Source organism: Notolabrus celidotus, chromosome 15 (genome assembly GCF_009762535.1).
Source record: "Notolabrus celidotus isolate fNotCel1 chromosome 15, fNotCel1.pri, whole genome shotgun sequence".
In the NCBI taxonomy this organism is placed as follows: Eukaryota; Metazoa; Chordata; class Actinopteri; order Labriformes; family Labridae; genus Notolabrus; species Notolabrus celidotus.
This window is the reverse complement of record NC_048286.1, coordinates 19,501,576-19,521,857: the sequence shown is the minus strand read 5'-3', so window position 1 is coordinate 19,521,857 and position 20,282 is coordinate 19,501,576. Positions and strand designations below refer to the sequence as shown.

At 40.1% G+C, this 20,282-nt stretch overlaps 1 protein-coding gene across 1 annotated transcript; it reads right to left on the bottom strand.

Annotated features, from left to right (window-relative positions):
• Nucleotides 1–443: 443 nt before the first annotated feature.
• On the bottom strand, nt 444–6,870 carry prss56 (serine protease 56). Its single transcript, XM_034702914.1, has 14 exons — nt 6,766–6,870; nt 5,084–5,242; nt 4,702–4,956; nt 4,361–4,550; nt 4,136–4,244; nt 3,876–4,032; nt 3,561–3,703; nt 3,254–3,413; nt 2,957–3,145; nt 2,622–2,807; nt 2,300–2,502; nt 1,349–1,919; nt 1,120–1,226; nt 444–1,005 (listed from the first exon to the last, which is right to left on the bottom strand). Exons 1-14 carry the CDS (start codon nt 6,863–6,865, stop codon nt 832–834), a joined length of 2,703 nt encoding a protein of 900 aa, XP_034558805.1. The 5' UTR covers nt 6,866–6,870; the 3' UTR covers nt 444–831.
• Between the last annotated feature and the right edge of the window lie 13,412 nt (nt 6,871–20,282).

The window sequence follows — 20,282 nt, the reverse complement described above, 5'->3', positions numbered from 1 at the left end:
CCACCGAGCAGCAGTTGTCTTTTCTTGCATCACTGACTCACAACTGACAAGAAGAGGCTCCAAAGGTCAGCCTAGTTTTGTTCTCCTCGTCCTGGAAATGAGGAGTGAACACAAGGAGGAGGTTGGAAGTAGTGTGGTCTCAAGCAGCAGCTGCAGTGTCGATGGGAAAGCTTACCCCTTAATGGGGTCAAAGGACTGGGGTCAGTCTGGAGTCATAAAGGGAACCAATCAGCATTGAGACCTCACTCAAGAGGGTATGCAAACGTCTAGAAAGAAATGCAGTAAACAAGAAGCAAAATATCTCACACTTAAAGTCCTGGAGTCCAGCATTAAACACAACATGTGCATTAATAACAGTTTTATTTATATAAAGGTTTTTTGTTTTTGTTACAAAAATACAAATGTTTTTCTCTATACAAATAAATATAGTAATAATAAGGTAAGAATATGAATAATATATACAGTCTGTGCTTCACAAGAGGCTCAACCTTTGCAAAAGACATAATGAATAACTTATCTTTTGTACAGATTCATAAGTTAGACAAGGCGGAGTCTCCAACCATATAAAAAAGAAACATCCTGTTGCATGATGGGCGGTCGATAGTTGGATTGATACATTCATGGCTGCGTTTTCATTTAGAGACAAACTCAGGCTCTCAGATAGGGAACGATGCTTTCAAAGGAGACGGTAGAATATGAAGTTTGTGTGAGTGTGCGTTTGATGTGCGTGTCTGTCACATGAAGAGGCTTTTCTGGTGATTTTAAGAGTCTATGTCTCTTCATCTCTTGTTTGAGTCTTTGCTTTTATCTCACTTGATTTTCTTTTGAAAGTCAAGTCTTGAGCGCTTCCAGTGCCAGTGCAATGATCCTGGGCACGCTGCGGTAAAATGACTCATTCTCCAGGCCCACAAGACTGTAGAAGGTCAGAGGTCGTCCTCCTACTATTGCTCTGACCCGCGCCTGGTAGAGTCCTCGTTCGTTCTTGGAGCTCAGATCAACTAACACCTGAAGTACCAAAAGAAGCAAGGAGAGAGAGAAAAAATGTAACAATCACAACTTAGAGTATTTCTTCTTGGCAACTCACTACTCCTAATATCTTCATCTTGAATAATAACTCACCTCTTGGAAGCTCATGCGCAGGTTCTTGTTTGGGATGCTTAAGACCCAGCTGTAGGAGTCTCTGACTTGGTTGACCTGCTGTGAGGACTCTCTTACTCCAGGACAAACTACAGGAACAAACAAAACAACTCATCAAATGAACAACACCTTCTCATTGGAAAATATAACAGGCATTGTTTTTCTACAGGTATTTTTTAAATATTTTGGATAAAAAGGTTGTTTTACATACGTTTTCCAACCGCCCCAGGTATCTGCCTCTTGCGGAGAAGGCTCCTGTATTTTCTGTGAAGACTTAAAGTTTTTACAGCGCGCACAGTTCGTTTGGGCTCAGCTGTTGTCTCCGTGTGAGCACCCTCAGTGACCAAATGAACCATAGCAGCGGACTGCTCATCAAGCGGTAACACTGATGATTTTAATTGTGCTCCGTTTTCAACAAAAGTAAAATCCTCTGATGTGATGCCCCAGTTCAAATCAGGAGAAGCGTCTATGTCAGGTGAGGTGTTGGTCTGCAATGTAGTTTCATCTTGTGTGCTTAATTTGTCCATTTCATTCATCAGGGCTGTCAGAAGTGACCATGGCTGCGGCTGGGGCTCATGGGAAGAGGAAGAGGAATGGCCGTCATGGACTGGTGCTCCAGTTGAAGACTCGGGAGAAGAAGGTTGATAAGAAGATTCCCCCTGGAGGTAGACTGTGTCCAGGTGCATGATGGGAGGGGCAGCTCTTAAGTCCAATTTGGAGCGCAGAGCAGAAATGACAGATCGAAGTTCTCCTTCCAGCTGATGTAGTGAGGAGTCTTCTGTCTGAGGAGAACATCAATACATTGGACATGAAGTTAAGACGATACAAAATGGCCTCAAATCAATACAGTGAATTGCAGTGTCTGCATCTCTCCGTCACAAGCATCCAGAAATTTTACAGGCTGTCAGACGAAGAAGGTCAGGGACAAAAAACATTGCATTTTCAATTTTTTTTTAGAAAGTGTAAAAATTGAATACTTTTTTTAGTCCAGATAACAAACACCTCAGTTTAAAAAAAACAATCTGTCAGTGATGGCTTTAAGAAGGTTTCCCTTCTGAATGTTCTAGCAAAATGTCTGAAGCAAGATTGCCATCTGAAGTGATATTATGTGATAAAACCTCCTCCACATTTCAACTTGTCTACAACAAAGCAGATATTTTACCTGTAAGAAGAGGACGTTCTCCTGTCTGGTTGTTGTGGAAGAGGTGTCTGGGAAAGTGTCAGACTGTTGATGGTCCAGGTCCTCAGCCATGCCTCTCAGGTATTTCTCCCAGTCGTCCACTGAGGGTCCGACGTCTCTGAATAAAGCTGGAAGAGTGGGAGAAGGACCCTGCCCTGTTGGCCCCACAGTTCCACCTAGCTGTTCTGCAAGTAATAAAACACCTGTTACTACAATAACCAACAATCCTACTCATAATCTTTCAGTTCACCTGAATATGGGTATCTCGGATTATCTGTGAATGCAAAATGTGTCAATGGTGTACCTTTAATCTGAGTGAGACCGTGGCTTAAGTCTCTCCTCTCTCTGGTGTGAGCGAAAGCTGTGCTGTAGATGTGCTCCACCAGCTGAGGAAGAGTCTGGGTGAAAAAGGTCAAGTCGACTTTGTCTCTGATGTAGTCCTCGGCCCTCTGAAGCAAGTCCAGAAGGGTCTGCAGAAACGAGCGCAGCTCTAGATGACAGAGAGCGAACAATGGATCAGAAAACTCTACAGCATGATCTCACATTAATGTATGTTTGTATGTAATTTAATAACTCTGTAATAGTATGTTTAGATTTGGTCTACATCCATCAAACTGAGGCTTATATCAAAGCACTTACGACATTTCTTGAAGCGGGTGATGCACTTGTCCTCAGCCATTCGGTTGCAAGAACTGACAGACTGACCAGCAGGGCAGGTCAGTGTGTAGAAGCGACAAAGAGAACTGAACTCTGCCCTCTGTTCCTCTTCTGTCATCTCTGTTGTCTTTAAAAGCTCCGGACATGTTGGCTCCCTGCTTCCAAATGACTCTAAAAAGTAAAAGCATACATTGTAGTATTGTAGATTATATTTTAGTAATAAGTGGTATGTCCAAGTCTCTTTGAGTCTCTGTCTCGTTTTCACTGCTTGAAACTCACTTTGTATCTCAGCCTGGATCCAGTCAGAGAAAGCAGACACCCGTGTGTAGACTCCTGGTTTTCCCTTCTCACCACAGCCGTCTCCCCATGAGGTGATGCCGTAGAGCTGGAACCGACCTGAAATTCTATCCTGGTAGATCAGAGGGCCTCCAGAATCCCCCTATGAGTGACAAAAAACCCCCCCAAAGATGAATCTGTGATCTGGTGCTTCAGAGAACGCTTATTTTCTCACCAACTGGAAGGTTTTAAATCAACCCCCAAAGATCTAAAATAAAGTCATCAACTAAAAAAATGACATTTTGCACACCTGACAGGAGTCTATGCCTCCAGAGAGATAGCCAGCGCACAGCATAGTGTTGGTGACCAGTTCTTTGCCGAGAGCGCTCTTACAGGTGCTCTGAGGCAGCAGGGGCACCTTAGCCTCCATCACCACATCAGCAGATGGGCCATCTGAAGAAAAGATTACACAAATGCACCATATTATAAAATGAAAATTGATTGGTACCTTCATCAACAGCACATCATATTTTAAAGAAGGAAATAAAAAATGATTCACCCCGTTTGAAACTAAATACATCTCAAGAGTCAGGTGAAAGATCTATCTCAGCTCTCTTCTACTCACCCTCATAAAGGGAGCCCCAGCCTGCCACCAGACATGGACTGCCTGTAGGAGGGTCCATTCCAGAGGGGAGGCACACCGGAGTGACATGATCGGACAAGACCACAGGAGATGTCAGCTCCACCAGAGCTATGTCATTGTTAAATGTCTTTGGGTTGAACTGCAGGAGGGGCAGAAAGTTTAAATGATTGAATGCTATAATGACTGGTCGACATATTTGATTGAACAGTTGATTATATATATTCCATATCATTGATCATTACCTTAGGATGAGTGATGATGCGGTTCACTTTGAGGACCTGCTCATCAGGGTCAGTCTTGGTGATGTCAAACTCCCCCACAACGGCTGTCCAGTAGCTTTCACTGCGGCTGCTGTAGAGGTCAGAAGAATAAAAGAGAAGCCGGAGGTTAGTGGAGAAATGATGTAAAATGATCTTAAATACTTTAAACAAATCATAGCTTTTATTAAAACATTGATTCACACTCACCCAGCAAAGCAATGAGCCGCGGTGACAACCCAGGAGCTGTCCACTAGGACCCCTCCACACATCAGGCCACCGTCTAGCTGGAGGTTGACCAGCCAGGGCCAGCTGCCTAGAGGTGCGGGAGAGCCGCCTACGATCCTGGAACGAGGTTGTGTGATGTTTTGAACCCTGGATGATCTCTGGCCACACACTGCTGCTGGGACACAGAGACACTGACGGTCAAGAAGATACAGCAAAATCAACCTTTTGTGGACAGACATTGAAATGTTAACCTTGTCGCTGATTTCAATATCAGAGGCATAGGGATAATCCATATGAATGCATGAATAACATCACCCACTTACCCTGTGCATGGGTCTGTGTTGCAGGTTCCAGGTTCTGCATTGTGTTAAGCAGGCTGCACTGGAGGACACGGGCACTGCAGCTCTCACCCATGATCCTCATGCAGCTCTCCTTGTCCAGTTCGCCTGCTGGGCAGCGATGCTGATAGTATGCACATGCCTGACTCAGAGCCCAACTCCGCTCAGCTTCATCTTGAAGCTTCTGGGCTTTACTTATGATATCACAGCTTGGCTCCGATAAGGCATTAGAGGGAGACGCTGATGGATGAGAGGAGATACCATACTTATTGACATTCTATGTAAATAATCATTTAGTAGTGCATAAACAGGAAAATCTCACTATGTTTGAGACTTTAACTGACATAGACAGGATGATTTTACTTACAACAAGAGCCAGACAGCTGACCACAATCCTGAAACAAACAGGGGACACAGCCTCGGCAGCCGGCTTCAGCCCGACTCCTCTCAGATGAGGCGCGATCGAGAGCAGACAGAGCACTGGTCATGGCTGCCTCTAGAACCACGGTACCACGATCAGAAAGAGCTGCAAGAGAGACAGGAACATATAAAAAGGATGTCATTAGAGATCAACACATAAATTACATTGATAACATTCTGAGAGGCACTATTGATGTGAAAGAGAAGAGGAGATATACTGATAGATAAGACAGAGCAACACATTGGGCGGTGGATGAGCAGATATATTTGCGGTGTATGTGTCGACCAAGTTAAAGAACTTTTAAGACATGTCCCCCTATTCTTTGAAAAATAGCAACACAACTGTTTGATAGATTTTTCTGAGACTTCCTATTAAAATGTTGTGAAATAAATAATGTAAGCCACAAACTAAAAACTAAAGTATTGGTTAGGCATGCAGGAGTGATACCACTTTTAAGAAAGGCAGATGTCTGCTGATGATCAGCTACAAATATACTAGATATCTACAACATCACCAGACTTTTCAGGGAAATATTGCTAATGAAAAGACTTCATTATTGCATTGAGACCATCATTTGCTGAGAGAACACTATGTGATCCTTTAATTTGAACAGGTTCAGCTCTCTGGTATGTGTGCGAGCAGCCCCCTTCTTTCTCATGCTTCTCTTTGAGCTCATTTGCAGCATGTTATGGAAGCTAGCTCACGCTCAGCGCGCTGGTGATGCTACTGCAGACACACATCAATCAGGCCGCCAACCCTGCAGCCCCCCTCTGTGCCGCACCACATCACAGGATAGGCCACTAACAACAACAATGCTGATTGAAGACTTAATTAGAGGGCCAGGGCCGAGCTGGCAAAGGCTGGCGGGCAGGGACAGGCCGCAGGGGCATGGGCTGGCAGCCCCGGGGCGGCTGGGACCCCAAGTCCCTTGTTCTGAACACTCTAAACACACACTGCTATCACCAGCCATTTGTATGAAGGCTCTGGTGTACTCAGGGCTGCAACCAGGGAGGGCCAGAGGTCCTTCTCCCCTGTGCTCTACAACAGGATTTAACAAATTCCCCTGTAGTTGACAAGCCTGAAATACATGGAAAGTGCACAAATGTAGCCAATGCAAGTTTAGGAAGATAATTAGAAAGGAGGTCAAAATGCACAGTGTTGCAAAAGGGTTATTTTTGCTATTCTAGTCTAAGATACCTGCTGCACATCAGTAAAAGTATTTACTGTGCAGATCCAAATAAGCTGGAGATCATACCGCTGAATAACAGGTAGTTTGTTTGTGTGTCAGCTGTGTACCTGAAAATATAAACATGTAGTGGATATGTAAACGACAATCCCAAAATGTAGGTGTCTGGTGTATCTGATTGGGACTGCAAATAGCAGCTCATTTTTCTGTCCATTTGAAGACTTTAGAGTTATCACATCAGAAACACCAGTGTGTTTTCCAGTATGATGATGATTTTTAATTCCTGTATGATTTCCCAGCTAGTTTTAAATAGTAAGCGCTACACCTGGAAATCCCTGAAGGATCATGTTAAAGGCACAGCAATCATGTTTCCAAACTTCTCAGTGCTAGGTGCTGTTGTCACAACTAAACATGGCTTAAAAGTGTAAGTTAGGTAAATTACCTTTGAGTGCACTCTGGGGCATCCTGTACACCTCTCGACCTGCTGGAGCTGCCAGCAAGCAGTCGAGTCCCATAAGCAGTAGTGAAATGAGTAGCGGCATGTTGTCAGAACATCAGACCTCCAGACAGGCAGGAAACACTTGTAAAGGCAGATAAGGATGTAGAGGAGCTGGAGATGAGGGCTGCCTGCAGTGCTTCCAGGTCCTTGTTGTCTGGTTTCACTCTCTGATCGCTAATAGTCTCCCTCCTCCTGACTCTGTGGGCTCTCTCCCACACTGTGGTGCAGGGCATCTGTCTGTAAGTTTACATAGAGGAACAATAGGTGCCTGGAGTGGTCCCTGGTATATATAGAGTCCCCAGGGGAACACCACCAAGAGGGAGGAGGGAGAGGATAGGAAAGAGAGAGAGAGGGAGGAGGGAGAGATGCTCCCATGGCCAATACACAAACAGATGAATTCATTAAGACTGTGACAGCAAATCGGGTGCAACTTGCCAAGGCTGGACATTACAAAGCGGTTTGGTTCTGTGAAAGGAGACAGAGGGAGGGAGAGAGAGATGCAATAGGGAGGGGGCAAAACAAGGAGGTGGAGTGATTGGCTGGGCGGCAGGGAAGGGGGTGTTGTTTGAATTAATTAATGTGAGAGGAAGAGGGAGAAAGTTACACAGATAAGGATATGGGCTGATGTGACACCGGACTAGAGGAATGCAAAGGGAGATAGATGTCACCAAGCGTCTGATCCGAGGAGTTACAGCGTGATTGGGGCGAGCAGGACATGGAGGAACGTTGAGTGACAGCGTGTGAGAGAGTGAGAGAGAGGGAGAGGGATGTGTCTGCCATTTTGCATGCCTCTCAAAGAGGGCATTGTCCCCGGCGTCCCTCTGAGGATGCCCACATCAAAGCCGTCCCCCGGGCATCACTTGGCCGCCGCTTCCATTGATCACTTACAGTCTTTTATCCCCCCCATTAAAATATTGTCAGTTCACATCACTTTTGTCTTTCTCTGCTGAACTCTGCTTTTGTTACATAAAGATACAGTAAAAAAAAAAGTCTCTATGATCATGGTTTATTTTTGAAGTCCAAAAGAATTCTTCATTGAGCGCAAGAATATATTTTTATTCTTTGGGAAGTTTTTATTTTCCTTTAAACTTTTTCTGATGTGCCTGCAAAAGCCATACTGACTTTCAGACTAAATGTTTGAGTCTCACTGTTACAGACAAAGCTGTACTTACTTGTCATCTTTGACATTATCAGCATCATGTGACTTAACTTTACAGTAAATGTACAAAAACATGACCACCTAAATAAAACAGAACCTAAAGCTTGGATCTCATTGGTTTTTCCAGGTAATTATTATGTATTGTATAATATTATCCAACATTATTTTCAAACCTTTCTCTGAACTAAAACATGAATGTGCATTTAAGGGTGGGATTCTGCAATCAAAACTTTGTAAATGTATTTTATACAATAGATGTTTAGAGAACCAAAACATACTTTATTCCAACCTCCATGAAAGTTAATGTCACAAAAACAAGGTGTGATGCTAACAACTACAGTGAGTAGTTAAAAGTTTCTTCAGTGGGTGTTTCAAGTAAAAAAAAAAAGGAGAAAAATAAATTCAGTGCACTCTCTGGTGATAGAAAGTCAGAGGCATTGCCGAAATGAGACGCATAAACTAGAGTCGACTATGAGCAAACTAACTGGTCTAACGCTAAAAAGAGTGGCGGACGAATCTAGCCGTGCATTTTCAAAGAGAGCCGTCCACTGCTACCACAAACCGACAATGACGGCAGAGTTCACACTGTCATCAACATACAGTTTGTGTTAGCTACTGTGTGACAGTGTTTATGTTTCCGTTCAAAGATGTCCCGATGACATCAAATGGATTAATAAGACAGAAAACTACATGACACTAAACAAGGCCTAAGAGCACAAACACTAGGAGCCAAAGTTTGGGCCAAAGAAGTTAGAACATTACTTCCTTTGCAACACTTACTGTCAGACTTTTTTTTGTGTATGTATGTGCATGTTTTGTTGTGTGCATTGTGCCCCAGCCCCCTCAATGCACCCGTGCGCCACAATGGCCTCGAGATCTGAGAGCAGGATCAGGCGGAGCGGAGCGGGGACGGCATGGGACAAACGGGCGGCACTCTTTCAACCCTTCCCTCCCTCAGTCTGTTTGCCTTTGATGTTCTGTGATTAATTTGCCTTCTGCTCACTTCTCCGTCATCTGTCCACCAAGCATGGAGTGCTCTGCCTCTCTTTTCTCCTCCATCTGCAGGCTTCCATCTTTGTGTGCGGAGATGATCTATCTAAACTTCTCTATTAACAGTGTCTACATTTGAACATGAACACAGAGAGACAAGAGATTGTGCATATCATATCTGAGTTTTTCTAAGTACATCTTTAGTGCCAGAGATGAATATCTATTGAAAATGATCCATAGCCTACTTGTAAAGCCTAAATCAGTCAGGAAAGGATTCCTGTCAATTAAGTATATGTGTATGCTCAGACAACACAACATTGTTTCGTTATTTAACAAAACTGTTTTGTTTTTTTACTTCAGATTTCTATTGCAGAATGAATAGAGTACACATTTAAATACCCCATGTATTTAGAGGTTGTCTAAATCACTTAACAACCTCAGGCTAAGACAGCGTTCAGAATGCATTTTAAAGGCGTTTGTCGACCACAGGAACTTTACCCCGAAACTAGGGACTTTACCCCTGAACTACGTGCGTTTCCATCGGAGGAACCAGGGTCTAAATTTGGTTCAGGGGTAGATAATCTCCCCCCTAAAAAGTCCCTGCTTGGAGGGTAGTACTTTTCAAAGGTCCTGGGACTTTCAGTTGAACGTTACGGTGTTTGTGGAGTTTACAGAGTTGATGAAACACAGAGGGAGTTCCTGGGAATGCATACTAGTTTAGTTTTTTATTAAGATTTCAAAATATTATTTAACATATATTTGAATATTTTTAAGATATTTTTCTCCATATGTCACGGGCCTGATTTGCACAATCTACCTGGGACTTCAGCTCGCGGTCAAAACGCAGACAATGGGGGCACAGGAACCTTTTAGTTCAGGGTAAAGTAGTTCTGGGGGCTAAAAGACCCCAGAACTCTTGGTCGAAATGCACCTTCAGGAAGGTTGTCGTTCATGCCTTGAGCCAGAAACAATCATGATAAATCTGTTTTGGGTTCAGCGCTGAACACAAATGAGATAACTTTCTGATAGTTTAAAACGCTAGCTTAAGCCAATTCTAGATCTAAACTGAAATGAAATCCTATGAATTTAGACCACTAATTTAATTTCCTCTGTCTCATTATATTTAATTTCAGACTGTCCTATTCTCCTTTGATTTGTTTTTTAGTTTGTTGCTTGTGTTTAGCCATTGAATTGCTTTTTTTGAGCATGCAGCACAAACGAACAGGTGCGCTGTATGGGGAAGAAAAGTTATAACCATTCTAATAGCACATAACTCACAAGGGCTCAAACAAATATAAGCAAACAAGTACGTCTTAATCATAGACTGTATAAAATATGGACGTAGTATCCGTGACGTCACTCATCTGTTCCTGAGCGCTGTTTTGAAGCCAATAAACGACGGCAGCAATATTGGGAATGCGGAACTCAACCAGGCAGAGTGTGACGTAGTGTGAGCCTCCTAGCCAACAGCTATGTGTTCCTGACCGGGAGTCACGTCAATCCTGTCCTTATTTGGGCAAAAACTCGTAATCTTAATATCTTCTGAACCATTGCGTTCTAAAAGAATTCACCCCCCGTACAGTGTGTGCCGATAGAGAGATTAGCTACGTAGAGCCAAGCCATTTTTTGAACAAGGCTGTAAACATTTGCAATGCTGTAAAGATCGTCTTTTTCCCATTCATGTCTATGTGGTTTCCGTAGTTTCTGCAGCCAGCCTCAAGCGGATTCTCGATGTATTGCAGTTTAAAATACTTCCGCATGGACTTCATTGTTTGAGACCAGAGGTTGCAGCTTGGTTTTAATTCATTATGTTATCATTTTTATCTTTTCATGGGGCCCAAAATCTCTCGCAGCACCTCTGCAAACAAAGTTACCTGCTCTACTGCCAGCAGTCGTATTCAAAACGGTGCACAAGGTTATTTACCCTCATTTTCATTTTGATGTGCTGGTTACACATACGTCTTTTTGTTTATTTGTACAGTTTATTTGATAGGGACAATGCAGATTACATAGTACAACTTCTGCCTGTTACAACAGCTGTAGTAACTGATGCTTACTATATAGAGATTATAGCTATTGCTAGTTTTCAAATCCTGTCCCTTGTTAGGCTTTTAGTAAGATAGAGGAAGATAGAAAGATATCAAGATTACGTAAAATAACATGAATACATTAACAATTGTGGAAAAAAATAAAAGAAGACCAGAGGCTGATTATTTACATCATGGTTACATACAATTTTGCTTTAACCACGCTTTAACGCTCTTGCTGAAAATCTTTATATCTTGTGTTAGTTCTATTTCCGTTGGCAGTATGTTCCACATTGAGAGCATTTTATGGAAAAAGCTGACTGCCCCTGGGAGGTCTTACGGTGTGCGATTTCGCAATTGCAACTAGTTGTGCCACTGGTGTTCCTAACGTTACTTTGCCTGGTGACAGATTTGCATAACATTTTTGGTGCACACAAAATGTAACCAACAGACCTTTCCTCTTTGTTTTTAAAAGCCTCTGTGAGGGTTTTTAATTGGTTGGTTAACAGATTGAAAATGAACCCTCCTGTAATGTTACAGTTGAAATTGACCCATTTTAAAGTTAAAAAAACTTTAAAAAATTGTTATTTCGCATTTCTAATGTCACAGTGGATGAAAGGCTAGTGGTATTCAGGGGTTCCTTCCATCTTAGGTAATATATGCCTCTCAAACCAGCTAAATGCAGCATAAAAATCTGGGCAGCATGTGACAGAAGAGGTGTCTTGTGTTAATTTATCAACATCACTTCATTAAAAAAAATATATATATATATAAAATAAAAACAAACAAAAATCTATGTCATGTAAAACTATTGTATTTATATGTAGGGCTTTTCAATGTACATTAAAAAAAGTTTTAACATGAATTTCATGAAAAATGAGTGAGTTATCCTCATTGAAGCATGATCTGTGATAATTAAAGAACACCATTGTACTAAATATTGATTTAAATGGTTAGTAATGGAGTTAATAATGAGATTTAAAAAATGTTTATTGGGATTTTTTGGGCTTCTGACACTATTGGATCATTAAAAATGCCCCGGGTCAAGTTGACCCAGGAACATTATTGCTGTCCCTAAGAAACGAACATAACAGGAGGGTTAAGAGTGCTGCATTTTTAAAACCTACTAAGATATTTGGTCAAAAAATACTGCCTTGGCATGTACAGGACAAAATGAACAGAGAGATAAGATGTTCAATGTTATCCATAGGAGTCGGAAAATTGACCCAAACCTAAAGTTCCTTAGGGCAGCTTTAATACATTTTTAAGTTATGTGATAATACATTGGATCTTATTTCTCATCTGTCTATTTATCCATCGATCTAAAAAGGCATTGTTGTCAGCATTGTATGATCTAAAAAAAAATGTTTTGTTTAAATATGATAGCCTATCACTGTTATAGGCCCATATATAAGGAACACAATTGCTAACCATATCTTTAACAAGTTATTTTGTGGAAGATAAATAACGTTTGGCTGTGTGTGATGATCAGTTAGAAATCAAATTGCTTTTATGTGGGGAAAGTTGGTAAGATGGTGTGAGAAGTCTGCCTGAGTTTTAAACAGGCGTGGTTGAACTGGCTGGGCAACAAAAATGTTGTGAATGCACAATCATCTGTTGAACCACTGAGAATACATTTTACCACGGGGTGCATAGGCTCCTCGCTGGCTGGCTGCTTGGGCAGGTTACATAAAGAAACCACACAATGCCCAGCACAAAATCACACCACCATCATGAGAACCTTAACAACAATCGTGTTGAATAACACCCAGGTATTGTGTTCGGTTATGAAACCATTTCTCCCATTGTCTCCTGCAGAAAACAATTGAAATCTAGGTCAGTGGGGTACGCAAGAGAGAAGAGGTTCCCAACATTTCAACACAGACAGACACTTGAACCCCCCTCACAATAGTCAAGCACAAGCAGCTCGTCTGCACAGGCCTGTATTGGGTCATTGTTAGACATGTTGTTAATTAGATCTATTATGACCTCAACAACCACATTAACTGCCCTGAAATGCACAGTAAGCTCCAACTGTTCTATAATGAAATATCTGCTTTTACCTAAAGCTGTGATGATAATGTTGTAGTTGATAAGGTCTGTGAAGAAGAACAGATCATTTATTTTCCTGATAATGACACACAATAAACTCTGAAAGTCTTGTCTTACAAGATTCAAGCCAGAGTGTTATCTAGAAATAAAAGTTAGATGTGAAAATTATACTGCATCAGAACCTAGGTAATGTTTGTTGAAGACAGTACAAATAAAAGCTGACATTGCTCTTTGCTGCCCTTAGTCCACGATATTATCAAATGCATGGACAAGGACAGCCAGGATGTCCACCAAGAACTTACCAAGCTCGGGAGCAGATCTCCACCATGCCTGGAGTAGACAGCAGTCCACAGGAGCAGCAGCTGGCCACGCTGAGGGAGCAGGTCCGCACTAAGAACCAGCTCCTGCAAAAATACAAAAGTCTGTGCATGTTTGAAGTACAAAAAGCATCTTGAACCGAGGGCTGGATCACTGAACTGACAGATGAAGCGAACAGACTGATGAACTGATGGAGCAGATTCAAGAGGATGGGGCAGGCGTTTAATAAGCAAGGACTTATATCTATAATGCTTCACTGTTTTGCAATAGCTTCTAAGTAAGACAGTGTTGCCCTTTGGAGAGCATTTTATTGTGTTAGAGGAATGTGAACTTGGTTTAAATTGTTTAAAAAGTATTATTTTCAGTATGGATTTGTCTTTTGATATCTTGTAATATCTTTGTTTTGCAATAAAAACACTTTTGAACTTAAAAATAAATAAATAAATAAATAAAATGAAAATAAAATCTGACATGACATGATATGACATAAAATAACATGGGATGGGCATGCTTTCAAAATGAAGCTGCCATGATAGATTGAAGCGCTGACCTTTGAGAGCTAAGTCAGTGAAGGGTTAAAAACTCTTCTCCCCTTGTTTTTCACATCTCCTTTATTTCTACAAGACTTTGTTTGTAAGATGTATTTGAGCTGCCCCAAATCTGGAGGTGTATGTTTCTTACCTGCAGGGAAGAAGGCCAGGCAAAAAAATTTCTTTACTTATTCTTATGAATCCTGTCCCTGTGCTGGCAGATATGACGCAGCCTCATAATTTTCCAACAATAGTGTTAGAAAAAAACTCCCCCAAAAAAAGAGAGATGAGCTAGACATTTATTTGTTATCTACAAATGCTTATTTCAGCAGCGATGCAGTGCACGCTTGAACATGCAGAATCATACTTTATATTGAGAAACCACAATACTGTTAGAAACCAGTTACCAGTTAATATTGCTACAAGCTAAGTTTAAGAAATTAAATGTTCTTTCTATTTGATTCTGTGAGTGTCCTCTGGTGCATTGTACCTGATGAAACTGCATGTCCTGGTGTTGTTTTCATTTGGCAAGCTTCCATTGGCAAACATCAAGCTTCAAAACCATCATCTGCTCCATGTGATGGTTGACTGTACCAACATGTGAAACCTTTGAAAATTAGAATATTTTCGTATCTATTCGCAAATGGGGAGACGAAGAAGAAAACGTATTAAGTTAACATATTATAAATATGTCAATTTCTTTGTTATAAGAAAGAAAGTGTATGAATCATGTGTAGTCCAACGCTAACAGCTAGGTTTGCAATATCCACTAAAGCTGAAAATAACAGAACAAATGTAATTCAGGCCCATTGGGATTATCTTCAGATTTTTAACTGAGTGCACAGACTGTATAAAATGGATGTCATAATATCATATAGGTTATACTCTTGAGCTCAAACTGATATATCCAGCTTGACCTGAGCTCACTAAATCCATGGATGTGTAACAGATCAAAAAAATAGTGATGTTTGTTCAAAAGCTAATGGCTTCCTGCAACTTGGTATGTTAAAGCTCTTTGTGCTTATGTATATGCTAAACCACACGGTCAATATGCTGATTAAAGAAATCCTTGTTAGTTCATGGTAGCTGTCAGTGTTTAAAGTTAGCTGAATTAAGGAATGGTAGATGGCTTACCTAACCAGACGACAATTATCTAGAGGTGCATTTCGACCAGAACTACTTTACCCTGAACCAAAAGGTTCCTGTGCCCCCATTGTTGTCTGCGTTTCAACCGCGGGCTGAAGTCTCGGGTAGATTGTGCAAATCAGGCCAGTGACGTATGGAGAAAAAAAAAAGTATTTAATAATATTTTGAAATCTTAATAAAAAGCTAAACTGGTATGCATTCCCAGGAACTCCCTCTGTGTTTCAACAATTGTGTAAACTCCATAAACACCGTTACGTTCAACTGAAAGTCCCAGGATCTTTGAAAAGTACTACACCCCAAGCAGGGGCTTTTCAGGGGGGAGATTATCTACCCTTGAACTAAATTTAGACCCTGGTTCCTCTGGTCGAAACGACCCTACTTAGGACCCTTTTGAGACTACCTGGACACACTCACCACTGTTAGAGGCTTATATTTTCTAGCTCTTCCCCAGTCTGGTCAGAACTGAAGAAGACTTTTGGAGGAGAGGTGAAACATCTTCAAGAATTTCTACCAGTCCAGTTGCCTTACAGGTCAAGCTTCGGACAATTATCTAGTTTTTAGTAACAGTTTTAAAAGTTCTGTTGCTAAACTGTCTCTCCCTATGGAGTATTTTTTTTCTATGTACACTAAATAGTCTACTAAAAGCAATAGAGCAAACTGAACTCTATATCAGGGCCAAAAAAACAATACTGAAGCTGCTACATAACTAAATTAAAGTAAGCTAGTTAAAACATAAACTAATGCCTACTGATATCATAACTTTAACCAAACACATTATTCAAATAAATATCAGCATGATATTTAGATTTATTTAGGAGTTTTTAGTTACCGTTACTGCTCATCAGTGTATATTACTTAGTTTGAGGCTTTTCAGCACACAGACCTCAAAAGAGGGCAAACTGCTGAGTTCAACCATAGTAAATATTCTGAAATCATAATTTCAACAGGATCATTGTTTTTGTATGTTTCCTAGGTAATAAAGATAGTGCAAGGACTGTAATTTATCGTAACTGTAATGAAAATATGCATTGAAAAAGTCATGCTATACAACTTGGCATGGAATAAATAAATAAAATAATAAACTATAATGGCCACATGGAGGCAGTATTGGACATTGAGTAAGAGTACCGGCTCATTTCTATCTAATCCTCTCCCTCTTCACGCTCTGACAAGTCAAACACACACACACAGATGCACACACAGAAAATTGAAGAATCAACTGATTTGAATGTCACCAAACCCTTATCAAAATATGGTTATTTACTTACCTGAATTTGATATTTTCTACTTGCTCATTTCAAAAGTGAAAAAAGTTTGTCAGGTGTGTCATAAGCAAAGTAATTCATAAGCAATGTGTTACAAACGTTACAAGTTTTTATATGCTTAGGCAACTTCCATCTCCAAAGAATTAATTTCCTGACATCATTGTATACTAGTTAAAGTAAAAACATATTTCATTTGTTCCTTGATTTTGGTTCTGCACTGTTGAGAAAAAAATGGTTTTAAAGGACCCAAAGGCAGGTAATTATCAGTAATTAATTATCAGTTATTTGGTATCATCAGTGAAGAAACACAGCAACAGTGTTTGACTATCACAGAAAAAGGATGGAGACACTGAGATCTGGTGTAACTTCAATTTTTGTATATGTGGATGCATATTTGACTTTATTCAAGGTACCTTTATTTGTTTTAATACTTTTTATTTAGTAGTTTTCACACAAAAAAGAAACAACAACAAGGAAACAAAACAAGACAAAACAAAGACGTGCCAGCATGTCAGCATTGGACAAGTTTTCTTACACATATATATATAAGACTATCCTCTGTAAGTAAACAGATCATTTTTAACCCATTTTTGAGTATAGGATTTGACACCCAATGCAGAAACACACTTGAAATAAAATGTACAAAGAGATAAATCTACAACGTCAACAAGAATAAACAGAGAAAAAATAAACAAATGTAAAAAAAGTAAAAAAATAAAAAAAGTAAATACATAAATGAAATTTAAATCAGATTTTATTTAGGCCTGGGTATGTCTTTATTATATATATATATATATATATATATATATATATATATATATATATATATATATATATATATATATATATATATATATATATATATATACATATATACATACATACATACATACATATATACACACATACATACATGCATACATACACACACATATACATACATATATATATATTTACATACATACATATATACACACATACATACATGCATACATACACATACACACACATATACATACATGTATACATATGTATATACACACACATACATATACGCGCATATACCCAACCCCCACTTTAGTGTTTTCCACTGTTATTTTTCTTCACTATCTGTTTCTAGCTCAAATCCGTTGCTCCTTTAAATGTAATAGAGTTTCTGTCTTGTGTACTTCACAGACTTTGAGAGAGAGATGAATGTGGATGGGAAGGGGTGCTTTGTTTGTTTGGGAGAAAATAACAAAAAATGACTTTTGTATTGTACAAATTGATAATGTAATATTTATGTCTGTGTAGTGCACAATGTACATGAAAAAGTCAATAAAGATATTGTTTTAAAAAAAATTGTGTTTGACTCTCAATTTCAATATTGTATGTGATGCAGCTATAAAAATCATAAAATTAATTTTGGGTTTGTTTAATACCTACAATTATTTTAGAATATGAAAATAGAATATGAAAATGTTTGTTTAACCAACACAGAAGAAGTTGGTCAGTTGTGTCATTATTACTCTGTTTCCACAGCTGCTCATTGTTTTTAGTTTTTGATGTTACTTTTTTTTAGTCTGTAGGATCAAATCCTTAAATGGAGAGAATATGACAAAAAGCAGCAGCAGCCCCTGTGGTCTCACCTAATATTGCCTGCTGCTGCCGTCTGACTGACTGACCTGTGGGGAGGGCCGAACACTTCACCCTCCCTCCTCTCTCTCGCTGAGCCATTAGCCATGAATTATGGTGCTGCTACCATCACAGCCAATTGTCTGGATGAAAAGCAGGCACTACTTCACTTACCACTGTGTGTTAGCTTACTCCCCACCAGCAGGTTTAGATCCCAGTTACAGATCAGCTCTGTGGTTCGGGTCAAAGCAGGTAAGCAGATGACATTTCATTTAACATGAGGTTGGTGCAGAAAATGATCTCAAAGGAGATAATAAAAACACATTTTATGAAGCTACTCAAGAAACTGTTTGAATGTCTCTTACTAGCAATAATCTAAATGTGCATGTATATTATTCTTTCTGAAATACTTTTTTTTAAACTACATTTGTTATGAATCTCAGAATATGTTTTCTTTGCAGGGCAACTGCTGGATTTGTGGAGAAAGACAGAGACAGTCAGAGAGAGAGAGAGGAGAGAGAGAGAGAGAGAGAAGAGAGAGAGAGAGAGAGAGAGAGAGAGAGAGAGAGAGAGAGAGAGAGAGAGAGAGAGAGAGAGAGAGAGAGAGAGAGATAGACTGGAGTCTGTTACCAGGAAAACTCCTACCGGTGTATCAGTGAGGAAACCCGCAAGCAGATGTGATGCTGGAGTGATGCAGAGGCTGGACACACACACACACAGATTATCAGACACTGCGCTGAACAGTACAGTAAGTGTTCAAGGACCAGTATTTTGCTTGTTATCTACAGCTTGTAACTGACACAGGGGACTGCAGTATTGCCCAGAGCTAACTCTTGGCCAGCTTTGTTACTGCAAACACCTAGCAGAGTAATTTTCTCCTTACAGAAAAAAATGCTGAATTTTCACCCTGTAGGTTTAAGTTAGTGCTTTATTTTTAAATTGTGCTTTGTTAACATCTGCATTTCAGTTTCAGATTAAACTTTTTTAGCTTGTATCTGCATGTGTGCATTGTTCATTCATTTAAATGTTTCTATGTTACTGTAATTGAAACAACACATGTACACATGCACATATGACAAGCTCATAATCTGACATATGCTACTTTTTTTCCACTGATAAAGATGTCTTCAGGTTTACCACAGTATGCAGAGGAGTTCCTTGTAGTACTTTTCCATTTGTTTGTACCCTAACAGCACCCTACTTTAACACATCAGGAATTTATTTGCCTGTTATGACCTGAGAGCACAGTAGCCAGATGGAGGCTGTTGATCTTGTTAGAAGGGTAGATGTGAAAAGACCATTACCTGGACCACAGCAAACACAGATATGCACACAAATGCCCACGTGTGTTTGTGTGCACCATCACACACACAGTTTTGTGTAGTCAACCCTTCACTTAACTATTATCTGCACACTGGTCTCAGCACTTGATGCACTTGATGCACTTAGAGTAATTAAGTGTTCAGTCATGTAGATTTATTGCATACAGATTGAGGATAAAAAAACATATCAAGACTATCCTTTTTTGCCATGTTTGCAGTGACTTATCTAAGAATGATTGTTAGTTAGAGTAGGACTGTAGTAGTATATGGATTTGCATACAGTTTGGCTACTGATCTTATATGTTAAGCATGATGAATGGTGTTCTAAAGGCTGACTTACAAAGTTAATGATTGACAAAACCTCTCCCACTCAAACTATTACAGCTGGTTGCTAAGTTCCTGAGGAGTGGGCACAGCTTGGTTACATGCTCAAGGGCTGATGTTAACATAATACTACATATCTGGCAGGCATATTTTATATAAAAGAAGTAGAACCTTTGGATATTTAGGATGGTCTTAATCAATGCAGAAAACACAGGTCTGCTTTAGAGAGATTATTGTGATTGGGGGGTGAATGGAAATGAGCGAATTGAAATGCACACTCACACATTGCTCTGCCTGGCTTCTCAGTCCATTCCCCTGTGTTGTTCCCCTGTGCTCTCACACAACCAGCAGAGTGGAAACTTCTTGCTGTCCTAAAAAGATGGTAGGACTAAGAAACTGCTCTACATGGGAACCATTGCTACTAAAGGCCTCCAGCATCAAGTCCTGCGCCAATGGCTGCTCCCTGGGCATCACTGCACAGCTTACCTATGCTAATGCAGACATAGAGTCTGTAGAAGGTAAGTAGAAGGATGACACACTACTAGATTAATCATTCCAGCAACTACATCTATACTTCATATCATGAAATGAAGGAATTCACAAGATGTTTTGGGTTGGAAGAAGAAATGACTAGACAGACACTTTTAACTAATCCTAATGACAGCTCCTGAGTGAACTAACACCCTGATACTTCTGGGGAAAGAGCTTGTTAA

Coding starts and splice junctions, on each gene's coding strand:
- prss56 (XM_034702914.1), bottom strand. CDS start 6,865: ATGCCGCTACTCATTTCACTACTGCTTATGGGACTCGACTGCTTGCTG. Junction 3,414..3,560: donor GAGGCATAGACTCCTGTCAG/GTGTGCAAAATG, acceptor TGTCACTCATAG/GGGGATTCTGGAGGCCCTCT. Junction 2,503..2,621: donor CGGTCTCACTCAGATTAAAG/GTACACCATTGA, acceptor TATTACTTGCAG/AACAGCTAGGTGGAACTGTG.